Here is a 27,346-nt window from a genome sequence, read left to right as displayed (position 1 = left end):
CGCAAGAGAGTCACAGGTATTCATTGTCGTCGAATTTCAGTTTGTGTCTATATTCTAGACATATAATGCTAATTTTTTTTTTCAAAATTCGTGCAGATGGATGGAGTTCATATTGAAAGCAACTTCACTCGTGAAAATAATGGTGTTGACGAAGATGAGATGAACAATGCAACCGAAGATGTTAGTGATGAAAGCATCAGGACACCTTGCATAGGTATGGAGTTTTATTCTTATGATGAGGCTTGTGCATTCTATAACATTTATGCTAAAAATGCGGAATTTGGCATTAGAGTGTTAAACTCGTGTGAAAGAAAAGGTAGAGATGGAAAACGTGGTGCGGTACTTTGTTGCAGTCGTCAAGGGTGCAAAGAAAAGGAGTCAATTGTTAGAGTACGGCATGATGTTTGTCTGAAGTGGGAAATAACATGAGTAATTACATATTGTCTCGATGGAAAAAAGGATTTCAAGTGTTCTTACCTTTTGAACACCATATTTAACGGTGTCAATTTTGATGATTCAAACGAATGTTATGATCACTTATTTAGCCCAATCAATTTCTATCAGAATGTTACTCAAAGCATCCAGATAAAGGATCCAATTCAAGGAAAGAGACTTGCTCGTCCAAGAGAAAATCGTTTTAAGAGCCCAATTGAGAAACCCAAATGAAAAGCATCTACAAAGGTAGATTTATCTTTTTCACAATAAAGATATATTGTTATTACTTGTGTATTAAACGGTAGACTTTAAAGCATATGAACTTTTTCACTAATAATTCTAATTAACACGATGTAATTTTTTCATATATTTATTTTCAATTTAATAGTAGTTTGTTAAACTAATGCATTTAAACTTTCTCGTAGAAAAAAACCAATCCCTAATCACTCGATGTGCGTTCGGTCTCGAGGGAATCCGGATCACACCGTATAATGTTTCCAAACTATTTTTCAATAATTATGTAGAATTATTTGAAAATATATGTCTTAACACTTGCCATTTGAATTAACTAATACAAGAAATTTCATTAGTTTTGACACTACCGGGAATCCAGATCAAATGAGTCATCGTACCTATGCTCAAAATTTGATTTGTAATCAACAAAGAATCGGGCATGCTGATACTTGTTATAATTTTGCTTTGAAATAACATACTTGATTATAAATTGACTTTTTATTTGTGTGTAATGATATATGGTCCGGAGTCTCATGGTCATGTAAATATTCTCAATGAACCAAACATTCGAACAGGTAATGTATAGAAATAGACCACATATTGATTTTGTAATGTTTTAGGTCCCTCCACATCTTCATCTATGAGATTTGATTATTATTATTTTTTTTTTTACTTTAGCTTTGACTCATGTGATCCTAAGATTGACTTTGTAATGTTTTAGGTCCATACACATCTTCATCAATGAGATTTGGATCAACATGGTGCATTTTTTTCTCTAGGAATTCTTATTTTGAGTTTTTCTTTACTTCATTTGTTTTGTGCATAATCGATATTATCGATCTTAATTTTTTGTCACCGGAGAGTCCTTCCGGAGCAATTTGATTTGAGCAAAAGGAATGACAAGTCATTTCATTGCACAATGATTTCGTTATTAGTTACAAAGCCAACATTTTAAGTGTTGATTCAATATGGAGTCAAAATTACATTTCTATTTTTTTGAGTTATTGAGAATATTTTCGTATTTTAAGAACAATATCCATGTAATTTTTTTATTTGGTGGGAGAATAATATCTACTATTTTTAAAGTTGCTGTTAATTATTTGAATATTAATAATTGAATATATTTTATTAAAATATTTGATTGTGTGGGCCTTCTTATAATTTTTTTTAATTTTCGTTTACAATTGAAAAAAAGAAATTTGGTAGTCAAAAGGATGACAATAGTGATCCGGTTTCACCAAAAGAGATTTGTGGTTAGAATTTGACCATCCGTCAGAATTGGTGGGATGGTCAGACTAGCCTTTTCCAAGAGAAAAAAGTAAAAAGGAAAAGAAAAATAAATAAAGAAAATCTAAAAAGAAAAACATTTAAAAAAGTAAACGCTGAAAATGTCCTTCGATCAGTTTTTTGAAAAACAAATTTAGCATTTGAGGCTCTTATTTAATACAAAATTCACTTTAAATCTTTATTTAAGAAAATAAATGGATTTCGAACTTTTATTTAAAATTCTCTCTTGAACATGTTTAAAAAAAAAAAAAATTTGGTACCGTCCTATCCGGAGTGTATTTGTAAACTGAACCGGTCCGGAAACGGATCGCACGACCCGACGTGGCAGGTGTCCTTGCGCTTCTGCAGTAGGCTAGCCGCCAATGATCATTTCATCGGGAGATTCTGTCTCTCTCTCTCTCGCTCGTTCGCTCTCGCAGCTTCATCTGGACAACAGCGATCTCCCGCTCTCCCTGTCTCCACCCTCCGATGGCCACAGCTACAGCTACGACTCTTCTGACTCAGCCGTACGGTGCTGTTCCGGTCACGCTTCCGTCTCTTCCTTACCGGAGAATCTGTTCCTCTGGCGTCCGCAAGGTTCCTTTCTTTAGTCTCGACCTTCGGCTTCGCCGGAGGAAGGTCAAATTGCCTCCGGCGGCGAATAAGCGACTTCCGGAGTTGAAGACGAATGAACCAGGTCCCTGTGTGCTCAATCTACTCTTTTACTGAACATGCTGTTGTCCTGTTTCTCCTTTTTTTGCTAAGTTGGGGTGTTATCATCTGAAAGTTTCCGATGTTTCGCTGATGCAGAGAGTGAGGATTCGCCGCCTTCGAGCGCCGATCACAGCAGAGGCCTCGATTTGGGATGGCTTCCCGCTTTTCCTCACGTGCTGATTGCTTCCATGTCCAATTTCCTGTTCGGTTATCACATTGGGTGAGTCTCTGTCAGCGTGTCTTCCTCTTACATGTCTGAAGCTCTATCTTTGCGTGCGTGTGCGTTTGTGTGTGCGGTTCCATCCTGCGGTGTGCTTTTTGCCAAGTGCATGTTATGTGCCAACTATCTAACGGGCGTGGGTAAAGGAGTGGTTGAACACATCTCTTTCTGGGCAATGAGCAAAAGGAATTTAGGGGCATAATCCTAAAATAATGTTGTATGGAGGACATAGTTGATTACTTCAGAAGTCTTTTGGTTTAGAAAACAGTGTTGCAATTTCATCTATTGTATCGACAATGGAGATAGATCTCTTATTTATTGGAAGATTTGCAGGAATACGTTTATTTGCAAAGTCTGTTTTGTTGTTGCTTTCTGTTTAAATCCTTATTCCATGGGGTTAATAATGTACCATGCTCATTTAAATTTGACAGTCGACACAGAGAACAAAGGCTTAAGAGGAACTTTTCTGAGAACTGCCTATTCTGGTTCTACTAGTGAGAAACTTGGCAGTGTTAACATGTCATTTTCATCGTGATGTTGTATGTTTTTTGTGGTTCATAATTTAGCAAACTTTGGCTTTACGGTGACAATGGATGCAAATTGTTGCCGAAGTGCAAACTGCATTTTTGGAACATGAGGAGATATGCACTTGAGGCTAAATTATGGTTCCACTGCAATTGAACGTTGAAGCAAGGGATATAAATTGGGGACATTATCAGCTCTGAAATCTAGTCACTCGATAGAAAGCCTGATCCCCAGCTTAAGATCAGGCATTAGAGAGGCAGTCTGCTGTTAAAATTGGAGTTTAGGCAGTGAGGAGAATGAACTATCTTCATCTGGAGATTCAGCTGTGAAAGCTGAAACTTGAAGTCGGGCGATGACCTTCCTTATAAATAACTGCAGAGGAAGGGGGTTACTTTAGTCTTTGAGGACTGAATCCGACGCGGCTATTTCTTTGTCAGTATGTTGACCAGTTATTCTCATTTAGTCAGTCATGGAGGGAACATAGGTGGGGTTATTCCTATAAATTACAGTTGTCTAATCATGCTGCTTTTTCGAGAATAGGGTTATAGGGAATGTACAATATTCAGCAAAAGCAATAGTGAAATGACTATTAGAGACGCCTACATATTTTGTAGTTTTGGTGTTGAGAATGGTTATAGGTGCTGTCTAGAGTATCCTTAATTGAGCATTTATAGCATCTGTATGCTGAATTCTTCTTAATGGTTAATACTTTTACGATCATCTATTTGGTGTTCCTTCTTCACAATGTTTCAGTGTCTTCTCTGCAGCGTAATGAATGGACCCATAGTCTCCATCGCAAGGGAGCTTGGTTTTGAAGGCAACTCAATCCTCGAGGGACTTGTAGTAAGCATATTTATAGCCGGTGCCTTTATCGGAAGTATAAGCTGTGGTTCACTTGTAGATAGGCTGGGTTGTCGGCGCACATTCCAAATAGATATGGTACCGCTCATTCTTGGTGCCATTGTCAGGTAATCCTTTAGTATACTCCAATAGCTATGACAATAAATGAGTGCTCCATCAGCTGAAATGATATGCTGAGAAATTTCAGCATACTCCTTCAACCGGCTAATAGTTACATATTTGTTTTAATCTGGCCTTATGTGGTTAGGCAGCCTTCAGCTCTCACTTTCAGAAAAAAATTATGCAGTCTTGAGCAACTTTTCAAAAACCAACAGTAATGTATTTTTGTGAACCAGATGAAACCTCATAAAAATTGATTTCAGCAATGACAAATTCAGCTCACTATTTGGTTCGGCAGTTATTATTGTATGGAAACTGGTTAGAGAGGCTCAGTCTGGCTTTCTCAATCTACTTGCTCTTAAAGATGAAATTTTGATATTGTCGTTTCGTGACGCAGCTACTGAATCCCGTTTGTTAGTATTTTTGCTTGTTTTTATTGCAAAAAGCACTCTAGTTGGAGGTAGAGGTTAAAATAATCTCTCTATAGACAGCTGCTTAAAATCTTTCATTGCTTCTCATGCTTGCATCAAGTTACCGTTTACTCATCATGGACTGTTCCAAAACATGCTGACCACAAGCTGCTGATTGTGTACACAGTTGTGCAGTGATGCATCGTATCTTCATTTCTTTAATGTAATAACCACCTGGTTAGCAGTCATGGTAGATGCGAATGATTAATTTATCTATTCTTTTGGGCAAACTATAGATGAAACTTCCTCCAGTTTTCTGAACCACTTCACTCATAGAAGCCCAAGATGCTTCTCAACTTAAGTAGTAGTGTTGTTGGACATATTGTATGATATTACTCATCATACTTGGCAGAGATGCCCCACTCTCTCACAAGTAATGCACACATACATAGAAAAGTAGGAGGAGAGGAAACCCGACCAAGGAGCTTCATTCATTTGTTAGGATCTGACTCTGCAGCTTTTGTTGCAGTGCACAAGCCAACTCATTGGATGAAATACTTTTGGGGAGATTTCTGGTAGGCCTCGGTATTGGCGTGAACACTGTTCTTGTTCCAATTTATATTTCAGAGGTACCTTTTTGTCTTTCGTATTGAATGGAATAAGTAATTTGCTTATTTGTTTTCATAGGCCTTGTGGCTGAAGTATAATTTAAGCTTAGGGCGTGCATGGTAACACTTTTCTACCATAAATCAACTTTGACTAGACGTTGATTTCTCTACTTCTCCTCAAAAATAAAAGTTGATTTTTCTACTTATGCTCCAGATTGACTTCTGATTAGAGAAATTCGTTTGGTAACGGTTGAAAATTTCTACTTTTGAAACATTATTAACAAAATCTTCGGCGGCCAGCCGCCGCCCGCCGCTTGCTGCCGGCCTACGGCGGAGGGCGGGCTGTTGGCGGCCCACGGAGGTGGGCGGACGGAGGTCGTGTGGGTCGAAAAAGTGATTTTAAAGTAGAGAAGTAAAAAAATTTTATTTCTCAAAGTTGGCCAAAAACCTTACCATAAGTTGAAAATCCTACCAAAAGTCAATTTTTTTACCAAACGGATTTCTATTTCGGCAAGGTTTTTACCAAACGGATTTCCTCGCGAGATTGACTTCCGGCGGAGAAATCCAGAAGGAGAAGTGTTATCACGCAGCTCCTTAGAAACAATCTTAAATTTGCAGTGTTAATTCTGAGAAGTTCTGGCTGGTAAAATGATTGGTCAGAGTTGTAGCAGAGTGCAGATAATAAAATTTTTTTAGTGAGGTTTACGGCACATGGTGTGCTTAAAGTTTCCACTGGTTTCACTATATGGGTGCTCTTGCAATGTTGATTTGTTCTATGAGGACTGGACTTTGATTTACCTAGATGATGACTTTCTTCATCTTAGTGAGAAAACTGTGTTGAAGAGTTAGTTAACTGGAATCGATGCTGCCTTTGAGGTTTCAAGCTTCTACGGGAATGCTAATTTCCTTTTCTTGTGCATTCTGATCGACACATGAAGACCAGTCTCCCAATCCGTATATTATCATACCAGTGCATTTTCGTGTCATAACATCATTCCCTTCGTGAAAGTAAATGCTCGTTTTGTAGGTTACTCCTACGAAATATAGGGGTTCCCTCGGAACAATGTGTCAAATAGGTACCTGTCTTGGAATCATTACTTCATTGTGTCTGGGAATTCCATCGGAAGATGATCCACATTGGTATGCATTCTTCTCGTCTTTCATAATTCCTTTTTTTTTTTTGTGTGTGTGTTTGGGGGGAGGGGGGGGCGAGGGTAGGGGGAGTGTGAGCTTGACAATTGTGATTTTTTTATCTCCGACCCATAATAAACTCCACAGCTTTTAGTTGTCTGCACATTTCTCTTTCTATTACATTTGATGAATCATGAAGTGGGAGGAGGGCTTGGCACAGTGAATGAGGAAAAAAGTCGTACTTGGAAATGTTAACGATTTCCTGAAATTGTTAAATGGTGAATTCAACAGATAGCCATCCTGTCCTTTTCTGTCTCATTGCTGTCATCTATCTTTAATGAGAATACAGTGGTTTTGATCTCAGCAGATAGTTACTGATAAATGTCACTCATTTGGAATTCATATGCTCAGGTGGAGGACAATGTTGTATATCGCCAGTGTCCCTGGTTTTATAATTACACTTGGTATGCAGTTTGCTGTTGATAGCCCCCGTTGGCTTTGCAAAGTAAGATACCGGTTTTATGATCTGCTTTTAAGAACTATTCCAATTCTTATATTTGTGTGGTGTTTGATTTTTCTCTCACAATATTTGTATTCAAATATGTGCATAGGTGGGGAAAGCGGGCGATGCTAGAGAAGTTATTTCTAAACTATGGGGTGCATCAGAGGTTGATAAAGCAATTGAAGAATTTCAGTCTGTTCTTAAAAGTGATAGAAGTGAAGTAGACAGCAAATGGTTGGAACTCCTTGAGGAGCCACATTTAAGAGGTTGTATCAAGGTGCTTTTTGGATTTAAACTACTCTGGATAGCTTTATTGGTAGCGTTATCAGTATCACCCTGAAAGTGATGTGACTAGTTCTTTATATTTGGCACACGAGGGCTATTTAAACCGCCTAATATTAGATATTAGTATATCTTGGAAGGTGGCTTGAGGATTATGGGAATCCTGAGGCGTTATTAGTTACTCATCCAAGAAATGAAGGGATTACTATTAAGTAGGAATTCTGTGTTTGTCTGTGTTCAAATTGATCTTAAGGATTTTTTCAAATTAACTTGATGTGATTTCTATTATATTTAATGAGCTTTTCGAATATTCTCGTCTCTTATGCGAAAGTTTGCTTTTCCATTTTCATTGAATTATGGTTGTTAAGAGCATAACATGCCAGATCATATGGAGAATTTTCAGTTTTTCGATCAGTCTAGGGTACAAAAATAGATGTTGATATATGATTCGGTGGGAAGTAAGGTTGGCAGCAGAAATTCCAGATAATTATATCGTTCAAACTGCTCATCTTTTTGGTTGCAGTCGCATGTATCGGAGGTGCCCTTTTCTTACTACAACAATTTGCTGGCATAAATGGAGTTCTTTACTTCTCATCCTTGACTTTCCAAGATGTTGGTATCACAAGTGGTGCTTTAGCAAGTTTGTTAGTTGGATTGACGAACTTTGCAGGTTTTGAATCTGATATCTGCTTTTACGTGTGATAGGCTTGTTAATGCAACTCTTGATGTGGTATAATGCTTACCCAATTTCTCAGGTGCTCTCTGTGCACTGTACTTGATGGACAAGCAGGGAAGAAAAAGACTTCTAGTTGGAAGCTACATAGGAATGGTGAGAAAGGGGTGGGATAGGATTCTATTTTTTGTCATGCAGGAGCACATAAGTTTCACATGTTCTCATACTTGCATCTTAACTCTCCTGAGGTATGTAAATGAGTTCAGGATGCATCAGGTGTACTGACGTTGGCTGGTAAATCATTAAACAGGCAGCATCAATGTTTCTGGTAGTCTATGCTGTCAGTTTTCCGCTAGATGAAGATCTCAGCCACTCTCTATCAATTCTAGGAACCCTTATGTAAGTATATGGTTCTCCTCCAACACAACAACTGAAACATTGATGCCTCTATGTCAAAATCCTGTTGGGCACTGTCTTGTATCCAATTTATGTGTGAAGCTAGTGGATCTTCCACTTTTGACTCAGGTACATATTCACTTTCGCCACTGGTGCTGGGCCTGTAACCGGTATCATCATACCAGAACTAAGCAGCACGAGAATGCGTGGGAAGATCATGGGGTTCAGCTTTTCTGTTCATTGGGTATGTATCTTGAGATTTCCAATTAAAAGGGAATAATTAACGCTCTGGTTCTTCCATCCACCATTCTTGCATGCCTTCATTCTCCTGCTTTATCTGATGGCACAACTTTGGTTTCTGATAGGTCTGCAACTTCTTGGTTGGTCTCTTCTTCCTTGAACTAATTGAGACTTATGGAGTTAATTCAGTTTATGGTGGCTTTGGTGGCGTTTCCTTGTTATCTGCGATATTTGCTTATTATTTCATAGTAGAAACAAAAGGAAGGTCACTTGAAGAAATAGAGATGTCTCTAAATCCCAAGCTGCAGGGTAGAAAAAGAGACAACTAATCATATCTTGAATTTGAGGTTCGCTGATGAGGCGGAGATATCAACCTAAGTTAAATTCTGATGCTAGATGGACTTTCCAAGAGTTCATGTTTTCATGGCTAATCTTGCAACCAAGGCTTCACCTCCAAAGTACAAACTAACCAGTTACTGATCAAGGTGGAGTTAGGGGATACTCACGGTTTCTATTGGACGTGTTGAGTGAATGCTGTTCAAACAATGACATTGGATACAAAAGTCGAAGAAGTTGACGACAGCCTGAATGATCTCGAATTTGCGCTCTAGAGATATTCACCACAAAATGAAAAGGTTCACACGGTCAGGACCATGTCAACGGATGAGATGAGAAGATTGCATCAATGTTCAAGGAGAATCTTCCAGTAAGTTTTGTTTTTTATTTTAACCAAGAATTTTCCAGTAAGCCGCTGTAGTTTAAGCCACTAAGTAGATTTTGAGTTTCCATTTTGCACAACCGTCGTTATAGCTCCGATCCTTGTAAGGTGGACCACTTTTCAAATCTGGGAAGATTGTGGGACCTACTGTTTATAATTACAGGTAATTGAATAGTTTATAGATATGTGAGTGAATGCCATTATGTGGGTGCCACTGTATGCTCACATGATCATCGATCCGGATGACTTGGTTTGGTCCATAGATCAAAACAATGCCTCTTAGTTCATAATATATCACGATTCTAGATTCATTCGAGTCTGAGCTAGTATTGCTTATGATATAAATCATCTCCAGAAACTGGTGTATTCAGTATTCACTATCATCATCGCGGAAAGACTCTGCATTAACAAAATGGTTGGAGCGATGGTGTTCTGTAAACAGGACATTGATGTCGTGACTAGAACGCCAAGTTAAGCCACTGACTCTGAAAATCAGTCTTTTGCACGGTGGACTTTGGAAGCCATCCCAAGTCATTCCAAATTCCAGGTAATTTACAACTTGGACTGTGGCTTCACTTTCTCTACCAACATGTTTATCGCCCTCTTGCTTGAGTTGAGATGACTCTTCTCCCCGGAATGAAACTTTGGCGCTTTATGGAATCTGGAGCCAGAGAAGTTTCCCTTTCCAGTAGATGATGAATATTGCTATACTAGAAATGACGGGAGTATAGCAGTTAAAGGACAGATTGAATTGCTTGGAATCTAGGGTCAATGACCACATTGGTCAGGAGCTCTTTTTTCCCCCTTATACGCCCAACATTTATCCATTCTCGGGTTCTTAAATAGCTGATCGAACCAAGAGAGTGGAGGGCGGGAGCTCACATTATCAATGTTTTTGAGTCTAAATAATTTCTTCAATTTGACCGGCTGCAATTAAAGTGGAGTCAAGCTTACATAAGTTGTGAAAGGTTGGTGTGTGATGTAGCCAATGTTCAAATGTATAGTTGTGTTTTATCGTGGCCAAGCATGGTCGTGTTGGTTAGGTTTCACAACACATTCACAGAAGAAACTATATATATATATAATGAACTAGTCCTCTTGAATATACGAAATGAGTCGAGGTTTGAGGTTCCACCTAAAATGTCGTGGGAATTGTTTCCACAGCTAATTTAAATGAGAGATATGATTTGAATACGGGATTTGATCCGTCTCTTCCAAACAAAGTATTTAGCCATTTCACCAGCTCATTTGTTTTGTTTTATATGATCTTGCATGAGCGTAAGGTTAGTTGTTTCCGTTGAGAAAAGATTTGTCCAGACCTTTTTCTTTTCCTATCAACAAATCAGCCCAAAGGGGGGAAAAACCAAGAAACCCTACAGAAAAACAGGGGATTGTATCGTTAGGAGGGGAGCAAAACGCAGTGACGTTTTGAAATTGGGGGAGCCGTTTTTAGCGGGAAACATTTGGAGTAAGCGAAGTTTGCTGGATAGTTGAGAGAGCGCATGAATCAGATTTAGCGCCCGCACGTGCGTGCAAACCTTCTCCTTTTCTATTTTTCGACTTTAAAGGGTTGGACCAAGTCGGAACTATCCTCCCTCGACGCGTTAATTTACGACACTGCCACTCCTTTTTCACGTGTTTGCGAAAGCAGCCCTCACTCCTCTGCACACCTTGCCAGCATATATTCTCTCCCAGTTGCACTGCCCCTCCCTTTAAGAAGGAAAAAGGAAAAAGGGAAATTGGAACAAAACTCGTGGCAGCACAAGCCCTTTTCGTCTCATTTAATTTCTCAACAAACCGTACAGGAGAAATTTATGCTGCGTATTACTAATCAATTTGATGCTACAGTTTGGACCAAAAAAAAAAAAAAAAAAAATTTGATGCTACAATCGGTTTCGCGTTGATCACATAGCAAATAGTCCATCTCGTGTGACGTTCGATCAGTTTCCATACAGAGTACAAAATAACTTAAGAGGAGGATTTGCTATTATTCTATCTTGTAATCCCCAAAATTATTCTCATATCATGAAAAAACGATGAAAGCATATAATCGCACTAGATGCCAGTCACATTGAAATGGCACATGGAGTCGGCATATCAAACGAAGGAGCAGACCGATACTAAATGTTGAATACGACCCGCTTATTCAAATGATCCGTTATCGCGCGTCCCATTATTTTGATCCGTCGACTTCGCAAATTAATTCGTAGCACATTGAGCATTGCCCCATTCACATGTGGGTTTGAACAAAATCCATCTTCTCTCCCCTCTCCCGATTGAGGAGGCTAGTGAATGGAACAGTTACTTGGGGGCACCAACCCAATTGCCCCCCTCTCTGCCGATCTGACCGACTCTTATGAACTGTCCAATTGAATTTGTAGGGTACGGTCTCTGCAGTGTCGTTCATTACTCCCCCTCTATTTTATTTTATTTTTGCCTTCTTGGTGAGGTAAAAGTGGTCGGATAAGTCACCCGAACAAATGGGCCCCCCCATTCCGATTCTCCACCAGCTGATTCATCGATTCTTTAAGATTGGCGAGGCAAAGTTGCCATTGGCGGGCCAACCCCGAAAGGCATACGACGGCCCTCTCGCCAGAGAGGCTTTCTGAGATTTTAAGATTTGGAAAGTTACGTGACAGGACTAAGGTGACGATTATTATTCCAAGGTTTTTGCTCTCTTCTGCCTTTCTTTCCCGCTTCTCTCTTTTACCCTCCCTCGACCATAGAATCCCTCCCACAATTTACTGTAACACGACAGGAGGATTGTTCCTAGAATAACCCCTACTAAGGCGTGGCCTGTCCCGACCACCGGATCTTACGGTATTCTCATGACGTGATATCGGGTCAAATGTGTTGGCCCGTCTTGGCCCTCCCTCGCTCTTTGAGTTATATGAGATTTTCCGCCATATTTATAAACTGACCACCATCAATCCCTTTCGCAATCAATATGAGATAACTTAATAATCCTCTCCTCACATATCAGCCCCCGATTCCGAGCAAGAACGACATACACCTTCCCGTGTGATTGTTACGCTGATACCGATAGTGGACGGTCGTGAGTATCTTACCCAAAAATTAACTTAAAAGTGAAGCTTTTCTTCACATTGACAAGCCGATCACCGATCCTATCCACAACCGATATGGGACAACTCCGAATGAAACGAAATCGCTTTGCTATCCGAATAGCTCTCCCGAATCTCGTCACGATCCTCGTTTCGACAGGCGGCATGCTATTCGACTCGGCATCCTAATTTTCGAGGACGTGGGCGAGATTATTTATCATCGACTAACGGTGATGATGCGTGTGACCTCAACGGTCCATGGGACCATAAGAGGATGCTGTGTCATAAGGTGGCGGAGCTGCGTTTTCCTCTATTTGACCATGGCCACGTTACCCGTCCCATGCAATTAAATCCAACTTCTTTCTTTTGTCCTTCGCACTAGTCAAAATGCCCTGTGGACCCACTCTCCTAGAGTTATACCTTCAACGCCTGTCGAGGAAAACACTACTACCATCATGCCAACTTAGGACGCGCGTAGCAGCACTTTCCCCTCTAGAAATTAATTTCTAATCAGATGTTAATTTTTCGCTTACGAAGAAAAGTAATTTTTTTACTTCCTCAAATAACTCCAAAATTACTCTTGAAACAAAAAAAAAAAAAAATACTCCAGAAATTAAAAAAAAATAAAATTACGTAATCAAGTGAATTTCTACTCCAGAAATATCATCACGCGCGTTCGTTCGGACCTTTCGAATAACAAATGAAACAAAACAAGATAAAGTAAAATAAAAATAGCTCAATCCTGCAAACTCCCGGACGGGACATTCAGATTAAATTTAATGACTAATTCCACCTTGTTGTAGTACTGAAAAAGGCGACCATCTCATCCCCCTCCAGGACCAAGAAAGGAATAATCGCTCCCAGCAATTAATGTGCGGAGTACTAAATTAAATTGAAATGAACATGGAAATTAATTACTTCCTTGTGCTGTTTCTGCGGACGTAGTGGGGCCCGGATGGCTCTTTCGTAATTACCGAAGAGGGATAGGGGCAAATCGTTCCTCTGGCTTAACTGCAGATTTTCAAAAAGAAATATAGAGAGAGAAGCAGAGTATCGGCTGAAGAAACTGCACAGCCGGAGAGAGGGAGAAGCTTGCTTGCTTTGCTTTGCATATTTTTCCGTTCTCTCTCTCTCTCCTCTCCTTTTTTTTTTTTTTAACTTTCAACTTTTTTGCTCCACTTTTTATCTGTTGTTGCTTTTTCTTCCTCCTTCTCCTCCTTCATCTTCTTCTCCAACTCTCTCTCTCTCCCCCTCTGCGAGCGAGCGTGTGTGGAAGCAGAAGCGGAAGCAGAAGCAACGTGAAGCTTCTTTGGGAAGGAAAATGGCGGACATAGCGCACCCTCCGATGGACCAGCTACAGGACCTGGAGTACTGCATAGACTCCAACCCTCCCTGGGGTAACGCCCGCGTCCAATCTCTTCCATAATCTGCCCTCCGATCACCGAGTCCCTCGCGCGTCCCTTTCTGGCCGCGCCGTGCCGAGGAATGACGGTCCCCGGACACGGTGACGCTGTTTGATTGCTGGTGCCTCGAGCGAGAGTTGGTTCGCTTGTGTGTCGAGGTGGTTCACGTGGCAAAATTTTGTGCTCGGAGGGACGCGGCATTCTCGTGTGTGCTAGGATTAGCTTGTTCGTGCTGTGTTATGCGATTGTTCGAATGAGTGCGGTGTGGCTTTGATTACGTGAGGGAACGGAATCAGTGACGGCAAGTTGAACTCCTTACTTGGAATCGGCATTTGCCTTCTCTTCTCCAAATTTCTAGTTTACCAGAAAATCACCTGGTTAAAAGCTTAATATTGCCAAACCTGACTTCCGAGAGCTAGCTTCCACCTCTCTGCTTCTGCCTTCTGATGTTGCTGGTTTAAAAACATTTCATGCGGTATAGCTTTGATTTTGGTCCGGAATAAAGGTGCAAGGGGAAAGCAGTCGAGACTGGAGTCGCAGTTCCTTGCTTAAGAAGCGATTTTGTTTCTTGATTACCTTTAGTAATGTCCCCACTAAACAAGCTCATGCAATCTCTTCGCTTGGATGGAAGTGCATCTTCTAGAGTAGACAGTTGCATCTCTATGAGCAGAGAGGCCATGCTGCAGAGGAATGCTTTAAGAATTATGCAATGAATTAGAGTGAATGGATAATCGAGAAAGAGATTCCAACGACATTTCTAGAGATTCCTTTTGGCAAAAGAAATTGCGTCTTAGTGGCTTAAGTTATCCAGAGTATCCCTGTGCATTGAATGCGCAGTGCTCTTCATGCGGAGATAGAGGAACCTGCTTGTGATGAATGGGGAATTAGAATTACTTACCCGAAGCATAATTACGAATCGCTATGTTCTCTTTTTGTAAAATCGGAATCCAAATTCATTGTCGTTTTAACATGTCCCTTATACTAAGGACATTTGTGCCTTGGTGGCTTTTTCCATTAAAGATACATGCTCGCATGAGGACAGGCTGATGTTAAGTGAGTGTATGACAATTTTAACCTCCTTTGCATGGAGCATGGAAGAACATTCAATTTATAGTTTGTCTTGGCAATTTAAAATCGATACCTAGTATGTACTTCCTATTCTCTTCTCATGAATGAATTCTGCTGAAAGAATGGGGGCTCCTCTGTTTTATAGTTTTCCCTTCGATTTGTTTAATGTTTTGCTTTTTTTAATTTTCAAAGTTTGTCTTGCAGCTGAAACTATCTTATTGGCATTTCAGAATTACATTCTGATGCTGGGAACCAGTGTAATGCTCCCTTCAATGCTTGTGCCAATGATGGGAGGGAGTGATGTAAGCTAATCTCCGCAGAATGACCTCCGTTTCCTTGTTAGCTTCTGACGGACCTTCGTGGATTTCTTTTGCCTCCTGATAATACCCTCTCACCATACACCAGCAAGTTGATTTACTATTTACAGATCCATATACGACACTCTAGTTTCGGATTTCCTGCATGCGGATATTATCTTTGTCTTCCTTTGTTTGTCTAAATATTTTCTCTCGTCTGCGGTTCTTTTGATCATTTTATCTGATCTAATTTGACGCGCGATGTCTTCTAGGAGGACTCATGAGTAGATTCAATTTTTCCCTTCAGTAAAATCATTTGCTGTAATATTGATTTTCTACTCTTGTGGCTGGTTTGCATTACCACTAATATTCTGGCCAACTCAACCAGGGTGACAAGGCTCGAGTGATACAAACTTTGCTCTTTGTTGCTGGCATTAATACACTTCTCCAGGCACTTTTTGGAACAAGGTTGCCAGCAGTAGTTGGAGGATCCTTTGCGTACGTTGTTCCTATTGTTTACATCATAGGCGACTCAAGATTGCAGAAGATCGATGATTCTCACGAAGTAAGTTTGTGGTAGATGGGAAATGAATGGGAGTAAATCTATGAAGTTTAAACTTGTTTTCTGGCCATAGAAGAACTCTTGCTTAATATTTACATCCGCAATTTAACTACTCGTTCCTGCTTGTTACAGTGTGTCCCCTTGTCTCTAGGGTATCAACAGGCCCTATATTTATGTAGTTTCCCTTAATATGTTAGCTTAAGCTTTTTCGTTGGACATCCTAATATGGTATGACAGCCAAGCTTTACTCGGATTTATTTCGTGTGTGAGCTTCCATGTCCGACGTGTCGTTCTCAGCTCAGTTTCCATGTGAGCGCCGTCTTAAAAATTATAGTTCCTATGGCTTGTTTATGGAGCATCGGTGGGACTTATTTCATGTAGTCCCCCCTACATTTTGGCTAGGTTTTGGGTTGGACTGTTATCTTCTTTTCGAGTCACTCCTCTCCTACCTTTCTTGATTCAAAAAGCAATGCGTACAATTCTTTGAGCATGGGTATTGGTACTGATGGTTTTACATAGTTGCTACCCTATGTTTCGATCTCTCGGGTAAAATCGTATGCTGAGAATAAAGGATAAATAGATTCTTACCGGTGCATCAACCATATCGATTCTTGATGTTAAATTAGACTGTTCCGTGTCCTTCCCATCTTCATGTTTTGCTCCTTTGGCAAAGGTTTTGGTTGGTTATTTTTTCACCAGATTTAATAAAGATCCTCTTTCTGGTTTCCAGAGATTTCTGCAAACAATGCGTGCAATCCAAGGGGCTCTCATTGTGGCTTCGAGCATACAAATTGTCTTGGGGTACAGCCAAGTTTGGGGTCTCTTCTCACGGTACTGGGCTGCTACCACAAAGCTAAAGAAAATTCAACTTCCTTGTATTCTAAAAAATGCGCTATTCTTTTCAGCTTTTTCAGTCCTCTTGGTATGGCACCTGTTGTGGGATTGGTTGGACTAGGGTTGTTTCAAAGGGGTTTTCCCTCGGTAAGTGATAATGCAATATTACAAAATGGATGGAATAATTTGGTACCGTTTATGATGAAATAATGTCCATGAAAAGCATCGTACTTATGCCTCAATATCTTTTTCATTTTCCTTTTCTACTTGACTTTCCATATACATTGCAAAAAGACTAACTATATCAATATGTTCCTATAACTCGGGGGGAGATTCTTGTTTTGTTATCATTGATTTTCCTGAAATATTGCGGGGATTAATCCTCGAGGATCTTATTTTCAGTTGGGCCAGTGTGTTGAAATTGGGATACCCATGCTGCTGATGGTCATTGGAGTGTCACAAGTATGTTGTTTCAAATGTTCGTTTGCTCCAAAGCTTATCCATGTCAGTCAATTGTATCTTTGTTAAGTATAGTTGCCTGTATATTGCAGTATCTAAAGCACATAAGAGTAATGAGAGATTTCCCTATCTTCGAAAGATTCCCTGTACTGATCTGTGTCGCATTCGTCTGGATCTATTCACTCATCTTGACCGCCAGTGGGGCTTATCGAGATAGGCCCGTCATTACTCAACGAAGTTGCCGTACAGATAGGGCGAACCTTATATCTACTGCCCCATGGTATTTCAGCAACTTCACCTCATTTTCTGATTTTTGCTGGATTCAACAACTTATGTTTGATATCTTGCAGGTTTAAGTTCCCTTACCCTCTACAATGGGGGCCGCCAACTTTCTCAGCTGGCCATTCTTTTGCAATGATGTCTTCAGTTCTTGTGTCAATGGTTGAGGTATGTAAGTGATTTCTGTGTGTAACCATTGTATTTGGAAATGAAAAATAAGGCAACTCTAAAATGATTTAGGATGTCCCACTCTTGTTATGAAAGTTGGATCCAGTTACACTAATCACGGGTCATAAATTTTAAATGATGCCTCAAGGATTGAAACTCATTAAAAGGCTTGCCATGATGTTTGTTAGTTGAAGGATTTTTCTGTCTTTCTGGAATGCCTTATTAATATTATGGATCATGTCCAGTCCACCGGCGCATACAAGGCAGCTTCTCGGTTGGCAATTGCTACTCCACCTCCGGCTTATGTATTGAGTCGTGGCATTGGCTGGCAGGTAAGTTGGTTTGACACAGCAACAGCAAAACAGTTATTTCTTGCCTCCTGCCCTGGCAGCTTTTTGGTGTGAACAAGTGAAATATATTTGAAAAAAGATGAGGTTCCATTACAAAGTTTATGCGCTTAATGAATTTCTTGTAGAATCTATGGAAGCTGTTACTAGGGTGTTAAAAGACCTACTGGTAAGAAATTTCAATTAGGTATGTACTCTTAGTAACCTCATGCAATTACATACACATTTGTCAGCCATAATCTCTTTGTTGGATTGTCAGGGAGAGTAATCAGGGACACCTTAACATTGTCAATATCATTTCTACTCAGTTCCATACGTGATGTCTTGTGTTCACTGGTGTAATGATGGCAATGCTGGTAGAATGCTTACAGGAATTCAAGAAACTCAAACAGTACTGATTATATTATAAACCTGAATTCCTGATTAGTCAGACTTTTAAGAGCAAATTGCTTGGAAGAAATTGGGGGATGATCCCTGTGGCAGTGTTAATTTATGTAAAAGATAATATGGATTGTAGCTGGCGTTAAACTGGAAATCAGTCCGAATACTTTCCCCATTATATAGCGAAATCGAGTATGATCGAAATCAATGGAAAGATGGAATGATGTATTTAATGAAATATGAGATAGGTCTAATTACAGAAGTAAGGCCAGAGTTTTGCTAGCACCTTCCTGCATGGCGTGTCTGAATTTACAAAGATGTAAAGGTTCAGAGTGATCTTCTCAGTATTCTGCTTGACCCAACTGAATGCTTGGATTATTAGTGTCTTGCTGAGATGTTTTCATTTGGCAGGGGATTGGAATCTTACTAGATGGTCTTTTTGGAACTGGCACTGGCTCTACAGTTTCTGTGTAAGAACGCATGTTCCACCTGGCTATGTATTTTTATTTATTTATTTGGTCGGAAACCTGGCTATTTATGGTGACAACTTTTGTTTGCGTCCGTACTGCGATCAGCATATGCTTGACAAAGATCTTATGTCGTCTATTTCAGAGAGAACGTGGGACTCCTTGGACTAACACGGGTTGGAAGTCGGAGAGTTGTGCAATTATCTGCTGCCTTCATGATGTTCTTTTCTATCTTAGGTTGGTATTACTTACTTAAGGCTCCAGAATAATTGCATATATGGTGCCATTACTTTCTGCTTGACGCTTCAAACTCTCATAATAAGAGAGATTTGAGCCTGCAAGAGCTAAATTGATCTACAATGAGCAAGATTGGATATAGTTTTTGATACAATATTTCAAATCCTTTTATTTTGGTAAAATGTCAGGAAAATTTGGAGCTGTATTTGCTTCCATACCCTTCCCAATATTTGCTGCGCTGTACTGTGTTCTCTTCGGCCTTGTAGGTACGCAGCTAACTTGTGTTTGCCTACTTATTCGTCATTTCAGCCAACCAAGATTGCTGGTGTTTTACTTTTCTCCCTATTTCTTTGCAGCTTCTGTGGGATTGTCCTTCCTTCAGTTCACAAACATGAATTCCATGAGGAACCTCATCATTACTGGACTCTCCCTCTTTCTTGGAATATCGGTTCCCCAATTCTTCTATGAATACTGGACACCCGCTCGCGAGGGCCTTGTTCACACTAATGCTGGATGGGTAAGTTGCTTCCTGATGACTGATCATCCAAGGAATTGGTTTATGAGAATGGCCTGCCATTACCATTCCCTTCACATTGCAGAAATTTACACGAATTGGTTCTTCTGCAGTTCAATGCATTTCTGAATACCATATTCTCATCCCCGGCGACCGTGGGCTTGATCGTCGCCGTCTTCCTCGACAACACGCTGGAAGTCGAGAAGTCGAAGAAGGACCGCGGGATGCCCTGGTGGGTGAAGTTCAGGACGTTTAGAGGAGACAACAGGAACGAAGAGTTCTACACATTGCCATTCAACTTGAACAGATTTTTCCCTCCTACTTAGAATAATTGTCCACGTCCGTGTAGGTGCAGGATTCAAAGCTATTCTTTCTCATAAAATGCATCCAATCCCAATCTAATTTGTGGATACATGCTCTATTTAGGACAATTTGTAGGGCCACTAACTAGATCAACATTAGCAAACGCTAATTTTTTCCCACGAGGATCAGTTCGCAAGTTTTTTTGGCAGTCCATTTTGTAGAATGGTCTGAAACTCCATATATTTGTCATCAGCTTCCAAGAAGTAATAAAAAGGCTGGCTGCTCTCTGGTGTGAACATGCCGTGTTTAATAACGAGCTAATTAGGGCACTACAATGTACAATGTCCACTTATTTATATACAACTGTCCATTCTGACCCTTATGTACACTTAAAAACAATGTCCCCCTCAAATGTTCACTTCAAAACCCTTACGCGGCCAACTTTTATGTCAATTGCGGTGAGTAAAACTCTCTTGCAGTGTTCAGATCAAATCTGAAATTCGGCAAGTAACAGGTTTGGCCGACATCTTTTTTTTTTTTTTTTTTAAATTAAACTAAGAATACTTCCCACCAAAAAAAAAAATAATAATAAGAATACGGCACATCTGATTTGTGTCCTAAACAAAATAATTTACGATGAATGAAAATTCATTTTATGGAAGCCTCAGATACAGCCAGTAAGAATTGACATCAATGTAAAGTATTCAGCCGGTAATTCCAACAGAAACAGAAATCATCATTGGCTTCTCGTCTTATCACTCTATTTCCTATTTGCATAAACGAAAAAGAAATACTTAAAAGATGCTTGACCTAATAAATCTTAATCAGATAAATAAATTCAAATTGAAAAGAAAACCTCAATAACAAAACAAAAACAAAAAAACTGCTAGAATGTGATCGCCAAAAACGGCTCCGTAGACCACAGATATGAAGGTCCACAGGTTCCTATCAAAGAGCGAATCAAATCTCTCTCGGTCCAATCATAGCATCGCCGGTCAATGCCTTTTCCGGCTACCGGCGACGTGGCTCGGACCTTCAAAAGCTCGAGCTTTTCAATCAAAGAAAAAGGAAGAAGCGAAAACCCTCAGAGACCCGTTTCAAATCACCCACGGCTAGGGGACCCACCTGACCGCCGTCGACCACCACGGTCCCGACCGATCTCGAGAGGCTCCGACGAAGGACACAGACGCGATCGGTGGATGGGAAACGGGTGAGCGACGGCGAGTGAGCCCCGCTTGCCGTTTTGGAGTGTCATACGGCACTTCCTATCTTTCTGGGTATTCTTCCTCATTGGGATCGTGATTCGGCCGCGCAGAAGAAACCCTAAGAACCCCAAAACTTACCCTTCTACGGAACTCGTCGTCCTCGCTAAACCAGAATGAATCTGAACATAGGTAGAGAGAAAGCCAAGGGAGATTTATAGGAACAGAGTGAAAACCCTAATGCCAACTTTGCTAGTTGCTGCTTCCAAAGTAGCCCACTGAAGCGTTTCCGTGCGTTCGTGGCCCATTAAACGTAGACCGAGCCAATTGGTTGTAAATGGGCCCAAATACCGACTGGGCTGTTTCGGTGTGGCCCACCAAAAATCAGTCTTTGATTTCAATTCAAATTGCCGTCCGAGGAGAGAGAGAGAGAGTTGGTGGAGGTGGAGGTGGAGGTGGAGGTGGCAATGGCGATGGGCGGCGAGACGACGACGTGGGTGGGGAAGAAGCCGCTGAGGCGGATCGGAGGCATGTCTGATGCTCTCTCCATCGCCTCCGATCTCGGATTCTCCCTGTCAGCTCCTCGTTCTCAGGTCATTTCTCTCTCTATATCTCTCGCTGTTTCGCTCTCTTCACTTTCGAATCGATGACTTCGCCATGCTCATTCTTCGATGTGTTGTGCTTGATGAGTTTTTTTCTGTTCAAATTGGTGTTGGTGTTACTTTTCCTGGCGTGTGAGTGGTTGTTGCCGGAGGCTCTTGTGTAGCTTTAGCTTAGAGTGTAGAATCCGCTTCCTTCTTAAAGAGCAATGTGACGCTTGTCTTTACGAAATAATCAGATGATCTTATAGACAAGCTGTATTTGTGATTTACAGTTGTAGTGCGAATGACATTCGAGAACTTTTTTTAAGGTGAATTTGCTTCTTATCAATTGTTCTGAAATCTAAATAAATGATTTTAAAACTATTATCCTAAAAATGATCGCTTCATCGTTTGTGTCCCTTCAAATGATTCATCACTCAAAGATGTTTTATTATTGACAATATTTATGTCTAGACAATGTCGTGGATTATGAAATTTCTTTTTGTTGGTTCATTATTGTAAGTGATACAAGATATTATTTTCTGAAAAATATTTTTTAATCATCCATTTTCTGTTAAGCAAGCACATCCTTAGGTCGCAATTCTTCCTCTAGGTCTAGTTACGTCGTTCATTAGTTGTGACTGGGTCTTGTTGAGCTATTCTTTACTCTTCTTCGCAGGTAGTATTCTATTGGAGTTGCTTCTGATGGTTCAGCTCCAATACAGTTTAAGATTTGGTCATTATATCTTTTTGCAAGCATTTCCAACATTTTCGGCTTGCAACAAGTGATATTCTTGTCTTATCGGTTGACCTTGGTTATTTGCACAGTTGGATGTGTCCCCTCGAACTTGAACACTCCACTTTTTCTACTATGTATACTGGTGAAACTGTTGCCTTGGGTTCATCACGCAAATGTATTGACTTTTTGTCTTTGATTTTCATGCCTTATCACTCAATCAATGTGTGGTTTTCATAGGAAGAAATCCAAAACTTGACCTTGAGTGGTGGTGAAAAGGGTGATGACTTGATAAGGGTTCTAAGAGAGCTCACTGCGGTGCAAAGAAAAATTGCAGATCTGCAGGTGGAACTTCAGGGTAGAAAGGTGAATGCTACTGCTTCAATTTATCGAGTTTCTTTTACTGTGTACAAAAGTGCTTCACCATGGGTTAGAGTAAACTAACGACAAGCTTTCAAAGGGGTATGGCATGATTGCCAAAAAGATGCTTCTCTAGATATTATCATTTTACAGTGTGGAGCTTTGTAGTATTGATTTTGAAACGCCATTATGGTGAAACTACTGTGCTGTCTGTTACTTAATAATATAACACATTATGGCAGTGCATTTGTTGAATGCCTCCTCTTGATCGATTCTTGTATAGTAACTACTGGGTGTATCATGGCTACTTACCCATTAGTAAAATTTAAGTGAATGTGGGGTAAAAATTGAATAATTCTGGTGTCATTGCAATATTTGTATTCTTTAGTCTCGAAGTCCTTGGTCTACTCAGTTGTCATTTGACACACACAACTTTGAAATGCGTAGGACGATAAAAATGTGGCACACTTGACACATGTGAGCGAGATGGAGAAGAAGATTGAGACTTTGGCAAGGATCACGACAATATTGAAAGATGTTATTCAAAATAAGGTAATTTTTTCTCCTTCTCCTTGTTCCTGCATGAACTTCATTAATATTACCTAATAATTGAATTTAACCGTCATATACTGTATAAGTCATAAGGCGATTATTTATTTAACGCCATCCTATATTTCTGAGTCCATGAGATGAATAAATGAGTGTTTAACTTCTCTTCTGGCATACAAATTATAGCATTGGCTTTAATGGGATGGTTCTTGGGAGTATGTGTTTCATTTTGTGAAAAGGAGTTCAATGTGCATTTACATTCAAATTGTCTGCAAGTCAAATGAGATCTTTTTGACCTGTATTGAAGGCTTCTCAATCTCAACACGATTCCAGATCCCCAAAATTGTTGCTTCTTATACTGTAGGGGCTTTTCGACCAGAAAAAAAAATACTGTAGGGGCTTTGGAGGGAGTAATGTGATTGATTCCTGTAGAACTAATTGTAGTCTGACATCGAAGTGTAACAAAACGCCGAGTCTTGTGACTTTTTACCTGGTTTATGGAAATTAAGTTTTGTCGATATAAAATTGCAGTGCAGGATTAGACTATTACAAATTAAGAATCAAAGGTAGTATATCTCTTGGAATATGTATCACTTTGTTTAAACTAATATACGTCTTTCCTCACTCTCATAAGTCTTCAATGACATCATTATGAAGTTGATCTATAGCCAAAAATCTGTTGTTCTTCTCTTAGGATCGCATCATAGCTCGGCTTCAACAACCATATTCCCTTGATTGTATTCCAGTGGAAGCAGAATACCAGGTTAGTTTCTACATATTTACCATATATGCGTAGAGTCAAGTCGTCTATGCTTGTTACTTTGACAGTCTTGCTACCCGTTAAATAGTTGCCTGGATCCAAAAAATATAGTTTACATGGATGGAATATTTTCTCAGGATGGAAACCTTTCTTGTGGATAAATGGATAAGTTGGTCTGTAATTTTGGCCACTGATCTCAATTGACAAGGATTCTAATACGACTCTCTTAAAGAAACAGTTTGATAAATTTTTATCTCATTTTTGGTTACCTGATTTGTTGATAAATGATAGCCTGGAGCGCAAAAATTAACGACCTTGTGCAACTACCTAATAGTGCATTGGACACTCCTACAACTGCTTCTAATTGGCTTTGAAGTACACAGAAACGGAAATAAATTCTTCAGAAACTCAGTTTAGTAATTATCCTTCTGATTGATTGAAGTGGATTTCAGTAAAGGGTGTCTTATTGAAACGTTGTCAATTGCTAGCTGACTTGTAAGTTAGAGAGAATTCAATTTAGATGTCTTTTTTTGGGTCGGAATTTAGATGTCTTCATACATTATACCTATGTGTTGATAAATGCCACTGTTAGAACCCCGAAAGAGCTAAATGCATCACATTTTTCAGTTTTGAAGTGGCATTCATACAGAACAATTCTGAGAGAAATTCTAGTTAGTGTGTTATCCAGAATGTTACACAATTAATAAGGCAAGCATGATATTTTGTATGTCTTTCTCTCGTTCACATCATTAACAGGGATTCATTACCCAAAATCTCGAAAAAAAGAGTAGAATGGAAGAATGTTGAAAGGTGAGGAGGTGGATGGTATAATACCTCAATGGAAAACAGAGGAAGGAACAATATGAATTGACACTAAGAAAATGAGATGCACGAACTGCATGACTCTGAAGGTCTCAACAGCAATGGTAACAAAGATCGGTCCTAGGTGCCTACTGGAGAACTTTTTGCCCCAATTCTAAGGGAGAGGTTATCACTGAGCGATCTATTGAAGTGCCACCAGCTTGTATGTTAGAAATGGGACTTTTCTCTTTGGAGGATCGCTCCGCACGTGTGTTATTTTGAGAAAGCTAGAGGAAATAGAGGAAAGATCCCTTTAGAAAACAGAAGATGATTAATCTTAATCTTTCTTGTGGAGATATCCAAACTTAGATTGATGACATTATTGCAATCTATTATGCAGCTGACGTGCTAATCTGTTCACGATTTCAATTAGGAAATCGACTCGTTGCTGTCTAATGGTGTCTTTGCAGTTATTTATGGATTGCTATCAGTTGGGGCAAAGAAAGTTTTACTTAGATACTCACGGCATTTCTTGTTTAAATGACAGAAACAATTTTCAGAATTGCTGATGAAGGCTGCCAGCGACTATGGTGCCTTGACAGCATCTGTTGCGGATTTTCAATGGAGCCAGAACTTCAAGGAACCTCCTTCAGTTTGGGGGGTAAGTTGAGGGTTTCGTCTCTCTGTCACAATTATTAGCCCCATTTCGATGGGGATTTAATGTTCAATCTGTCCTGAATAATATATTCATCATTTTTATGAAATTTGATGAAATTTTGGAACTCATTGATCACTTCCTCAATGATGCAGGAGATGCTTCGCCCAATTCCTGTGGCCTTAGCATCATGCACCAGATTTTTTGAGGCAATGTCTGCTATGAGAGATTCATTTGCCACCCTTCAAAAGCTGAGAGTGGGTCAATCTTTCCCCTCTATTCCCGCGACACCGAGTGGAGATCCTTCGCAGAAAATCCTCGGAGTGTCTGACTGTGTAACTCCGCCTTCCTGGAGAAACGAGTCGAGCATCGACGACTTAGCCATCAGAAGCAGGAGAGGGCAAGGAATCGAGCATCTTGAAGATGACAACGGCCAGGTCGGGGAGCACCATCCTGCTGATGGCACCGGTAACCGGAGATTGTCTTGGCCTCCGTTAAAGAAAGGCAGCGCCTAGTTCGAAGGCGAAATCTCCATTTGTTTGAAAAGGCTAATGGCATCATTTCTTTCTTTTCTTTTCTTTTCATTGTTTGGTCGGATTGACATTGTATTGTGTGCAGTGACTTATCAGTTCTTTGATCAAACCATAGGAAACCTGTAAAATTGCAATGAAGTCATTGCGTTCGGTGACTCGGCGCAGCTTGTGAATTGATGGAAATGTGCCGTTGTGAGTCATTATTTGAGCAGATGCATTAAGATATGAGTTGGTCAATGATTCAATCAAGTAATCTTGAAGTCTCTCGGATATATTTTTTAAAAAATTACAGCTTATATCACTTGATGTAATTAATTAATAAAAATATATTTTTAAAAACTATGAAAATATTTTTTATGTATTTATTTTTATAAAAAAATATCAGACGCGGTCTCTACGAAAACATTTCTCGAATTATTCATTTTTGCGTCATCTTACCATGCAAAGAGAATCCAATTTTTTGAGGAAGGTCAAGAAGAGAAAAGGGGATGTCTAGTCGAGCAGCTGGTAAAGACGGAACAAGGGACGGCCAAAGAAGTTCTCTATGGATAGGGGCGCTTTGCTGGGCCCTACCATAGGACCAACCGCCGCTGATTGTGCCACGTGCCTTCCAGGTGCGTACAAAACTTTGCGGGGTCCCATGATCCGTCACAGCGAATCATGGGCCTGTGGGGCCCAGGACTTTTAGAGGATAGGATAAAATAGTTGGTTGCCGGGACCGATTACAAAAAAAGCATCCGTACCCACACTATTCCTCGACGGCCAAAATGTAAATGTCGATATGCATATGGTATCCGAGGATGGAGAACTCTATCGGATGCCCAGGAAATGAAAATATATGAAGGGAAGTTCCTTTTTTTTCTCCTTTAATGTGAACTCGAATTAGTTTGATTAGATTTATCAATCATTGATTATGCGAATCTCGTGTGAACCTCATATATAAGATTCACATAATCGACAGTTGAAATGGATCCGATCGGATTAATCTAAATCCGGAGTTTTGGACAAGTATTTTCAATAAATCGGACAGTGCAAAAGGCAATTTTCCCTAGTCGTGTTCGGAAGAGTAGCAACCGACGGTGATGAAAATGAAAAGGCAAAATTCAAATTTGCTGAGGCGCATGGAATTTTTCCTTGTGGATTTCTCCGAGCAATCCTAAAAGAATGGGAAATTGTTTTTGCACCCAATTTTGTTAATAAAAATATTCATCCCCTCTCAAATCGGTACCGGTATTGTTGTTGTGCTAATCGACTAGTTCAACAGAAAATTAGTATTACGAATCAATCTAAATGGATTCAGCCTTGTCATATTTAGGAATCTAGTATGATTTTGGATACGGTTCTAGTAAAAATGCCTTGCTTATGTAATGAACGCATGAATCGAGTACTATCCGATTTAGGTTAAACGGAAATTATCTAATCGATGGCTACATGGCCAAGTTATCTCGAAAAAAAAAAAAAAAACACAAAGTAAA

At 39.9% G+C, this 27,346-nt stretch overlaps 3 protein-coding genes, 1 long non-coding RNA gene and 3 other non-coding genes across 8 annotated transcripts; 3 read left to right on the top strand and 4 right to left on the bottom strand.

Annotated features, from left to right (window-relative positions):
• The first annotated feature begins 2,302 nt into the window (after nt 1-2,302).
• LOC115750830 (probable plastidic glucose transporter 1) lies at nt 2,303-9,499 on the top strand. Of its 2 annotated transcripts, XM_030688402.2 has the most exons (12): nt 2,303-2,632; nt 2,746-2,869; nt 4,162-4,362; nt 5,294-5,393; nt 6,400-6,512; nt 6,915-7,008; nt 7,115-7,271; nt 7,811-7,957; nt 8,043-8,116; nt 8,271-8,359; nt 8,486-8,600; nt 8,722-9,499. In XM_030688402.2, exons 1-12 carry the CDS (start codon nt 2,425-2,427, stop codon nt 8,923-8,925), a joined length of 1,626 nt encoding a protein of 541 aa, XP_030544262.2. In that variant the 5' UTR covers nt 2,303-2,424; the 3' UTR covers nt 8,926-9,499. The 2 variants fall into 2 exon arrangements, with proteins under 2 accessions (XP_030544262.2, XP_048137674.1); XM_048281717.1 differs by lacking the exons at nt 2,303-2,632; nt 2,746-2,869 and adding an exon at nt 3,427-3,764 and having other exon boundaries at nt 4,163-4,362.
• A 3,928-nt stretch (nt 9,500-13,427) lies between these two features.
• Nucleotides 13,428-19,990, top strand: LOC115750831 (nucleobase-ascorbate transporter 1). The gene is made up of 14 exons (XM_030688405.2): nt 13,428-13,773; nt 15,052-15,149; nt 15,532-15,708; nt 16,436-16,536; nt 16,611-16,686; nt 16,942-17,001; nt 17,091-17,278; nt 17,349-17,445; nt 17,691-17,777; nt 18,585-18,643; nt 18,786-18,877; nt 19,066-19,143; nt 19,234-19,394; nt 19,505-19,990. The coding sequence occupies exons 1-14, from the start codon at nt 13,698-13,700 to the stop codon at nt 19,715-19,717; spliced, it is 1,563 nt and encodes a 520-aa protein (XP_030544265.1). The 5' UTR covers nt 13,428-13,697; the 3' UTR covers nt 19,718-19,990.
• LOC115750832 (AUGMIN subunit 2) lies at nt 13,914-26,071 on the top strand. Its single transcript, XM_030688407.2, has 7 exons — nt 13,914-13,919; nt 21,352-21,489; nt 22,454-22,579; nt 23,021-23,125; nt 23,817-23,885; nt 25,231-25,344; nt 25,494-26,071. The coding sequence occupies exons 2-7, from the start codon at nt 21,364-21,366 to the stop codon at nt 25,851-25,853; spliced, it is 900 nt and encodes a 299-aa protein (XP_030544267.1). The 5' UTR covers nt 13,914-13,919; nt 21,352-21,363; the 3' UTR covers nt 25,854-26,071.
• On the bottom strand, nt 18,480-18,837 carry LOC125315822. The gene is made up of 2 exons (XR_007199104.1): nt 18,701-18,837; nt 18,480-18,662 (listed from the first exon to the last, which is right to left on the bottom strand). It is a non-coding gene; the product is annotated as an uncharacterized LOC125315822 (long non-coding RNA).
• LOC115750943 lies at nt 20,351-20,440 on the bottom strand. The gene has a single exon (XR_004016554.1). It is a non-coding gene; the product is annotated as a small nucleolar RNA snoR77Y (small nucleolar RNA).
• LOC115750946 lies at nt 20,584-20,728 on the bottom strand. Its single transcript, XR_004016557.1, has one exon. It is a non-coding gene; the product is annotated as a small nucleolar RNA snoR2/U65 (small nucleolar RNA).
• Nucleotides 20,774-20,991, bottom strand: LOC115750948. Its single transcript, XR_004016558.1, has one exon. It is a non-coding gene; the product is annotated as a small nucleolar RNA Z112 (small nucleolar RNA).
• Nucleotides 26,072-27,346: the final 1,275 nt, after the last annotated feature.

The sequence above is a fragment of the Rhodamnia argentea genome, chromosome 7 (assembly GCF_020921035.1).
Source record: "Rhodamnia argentea isolate NSW1041297 chromosome 7, ASM2092103v1, whole genome shotgun sequence".
NCBI lineage: Eukaryota > Viridiplantae > Streptophyta > Magnoliopsida > Myrtales > Myrtaceae > Rhodamnia > Rhodamnia argentea.
Note: the sequence above shows the minus strand (reverse complement) of the source record. Positions and strands in the feature narration are given on the sequence as shown.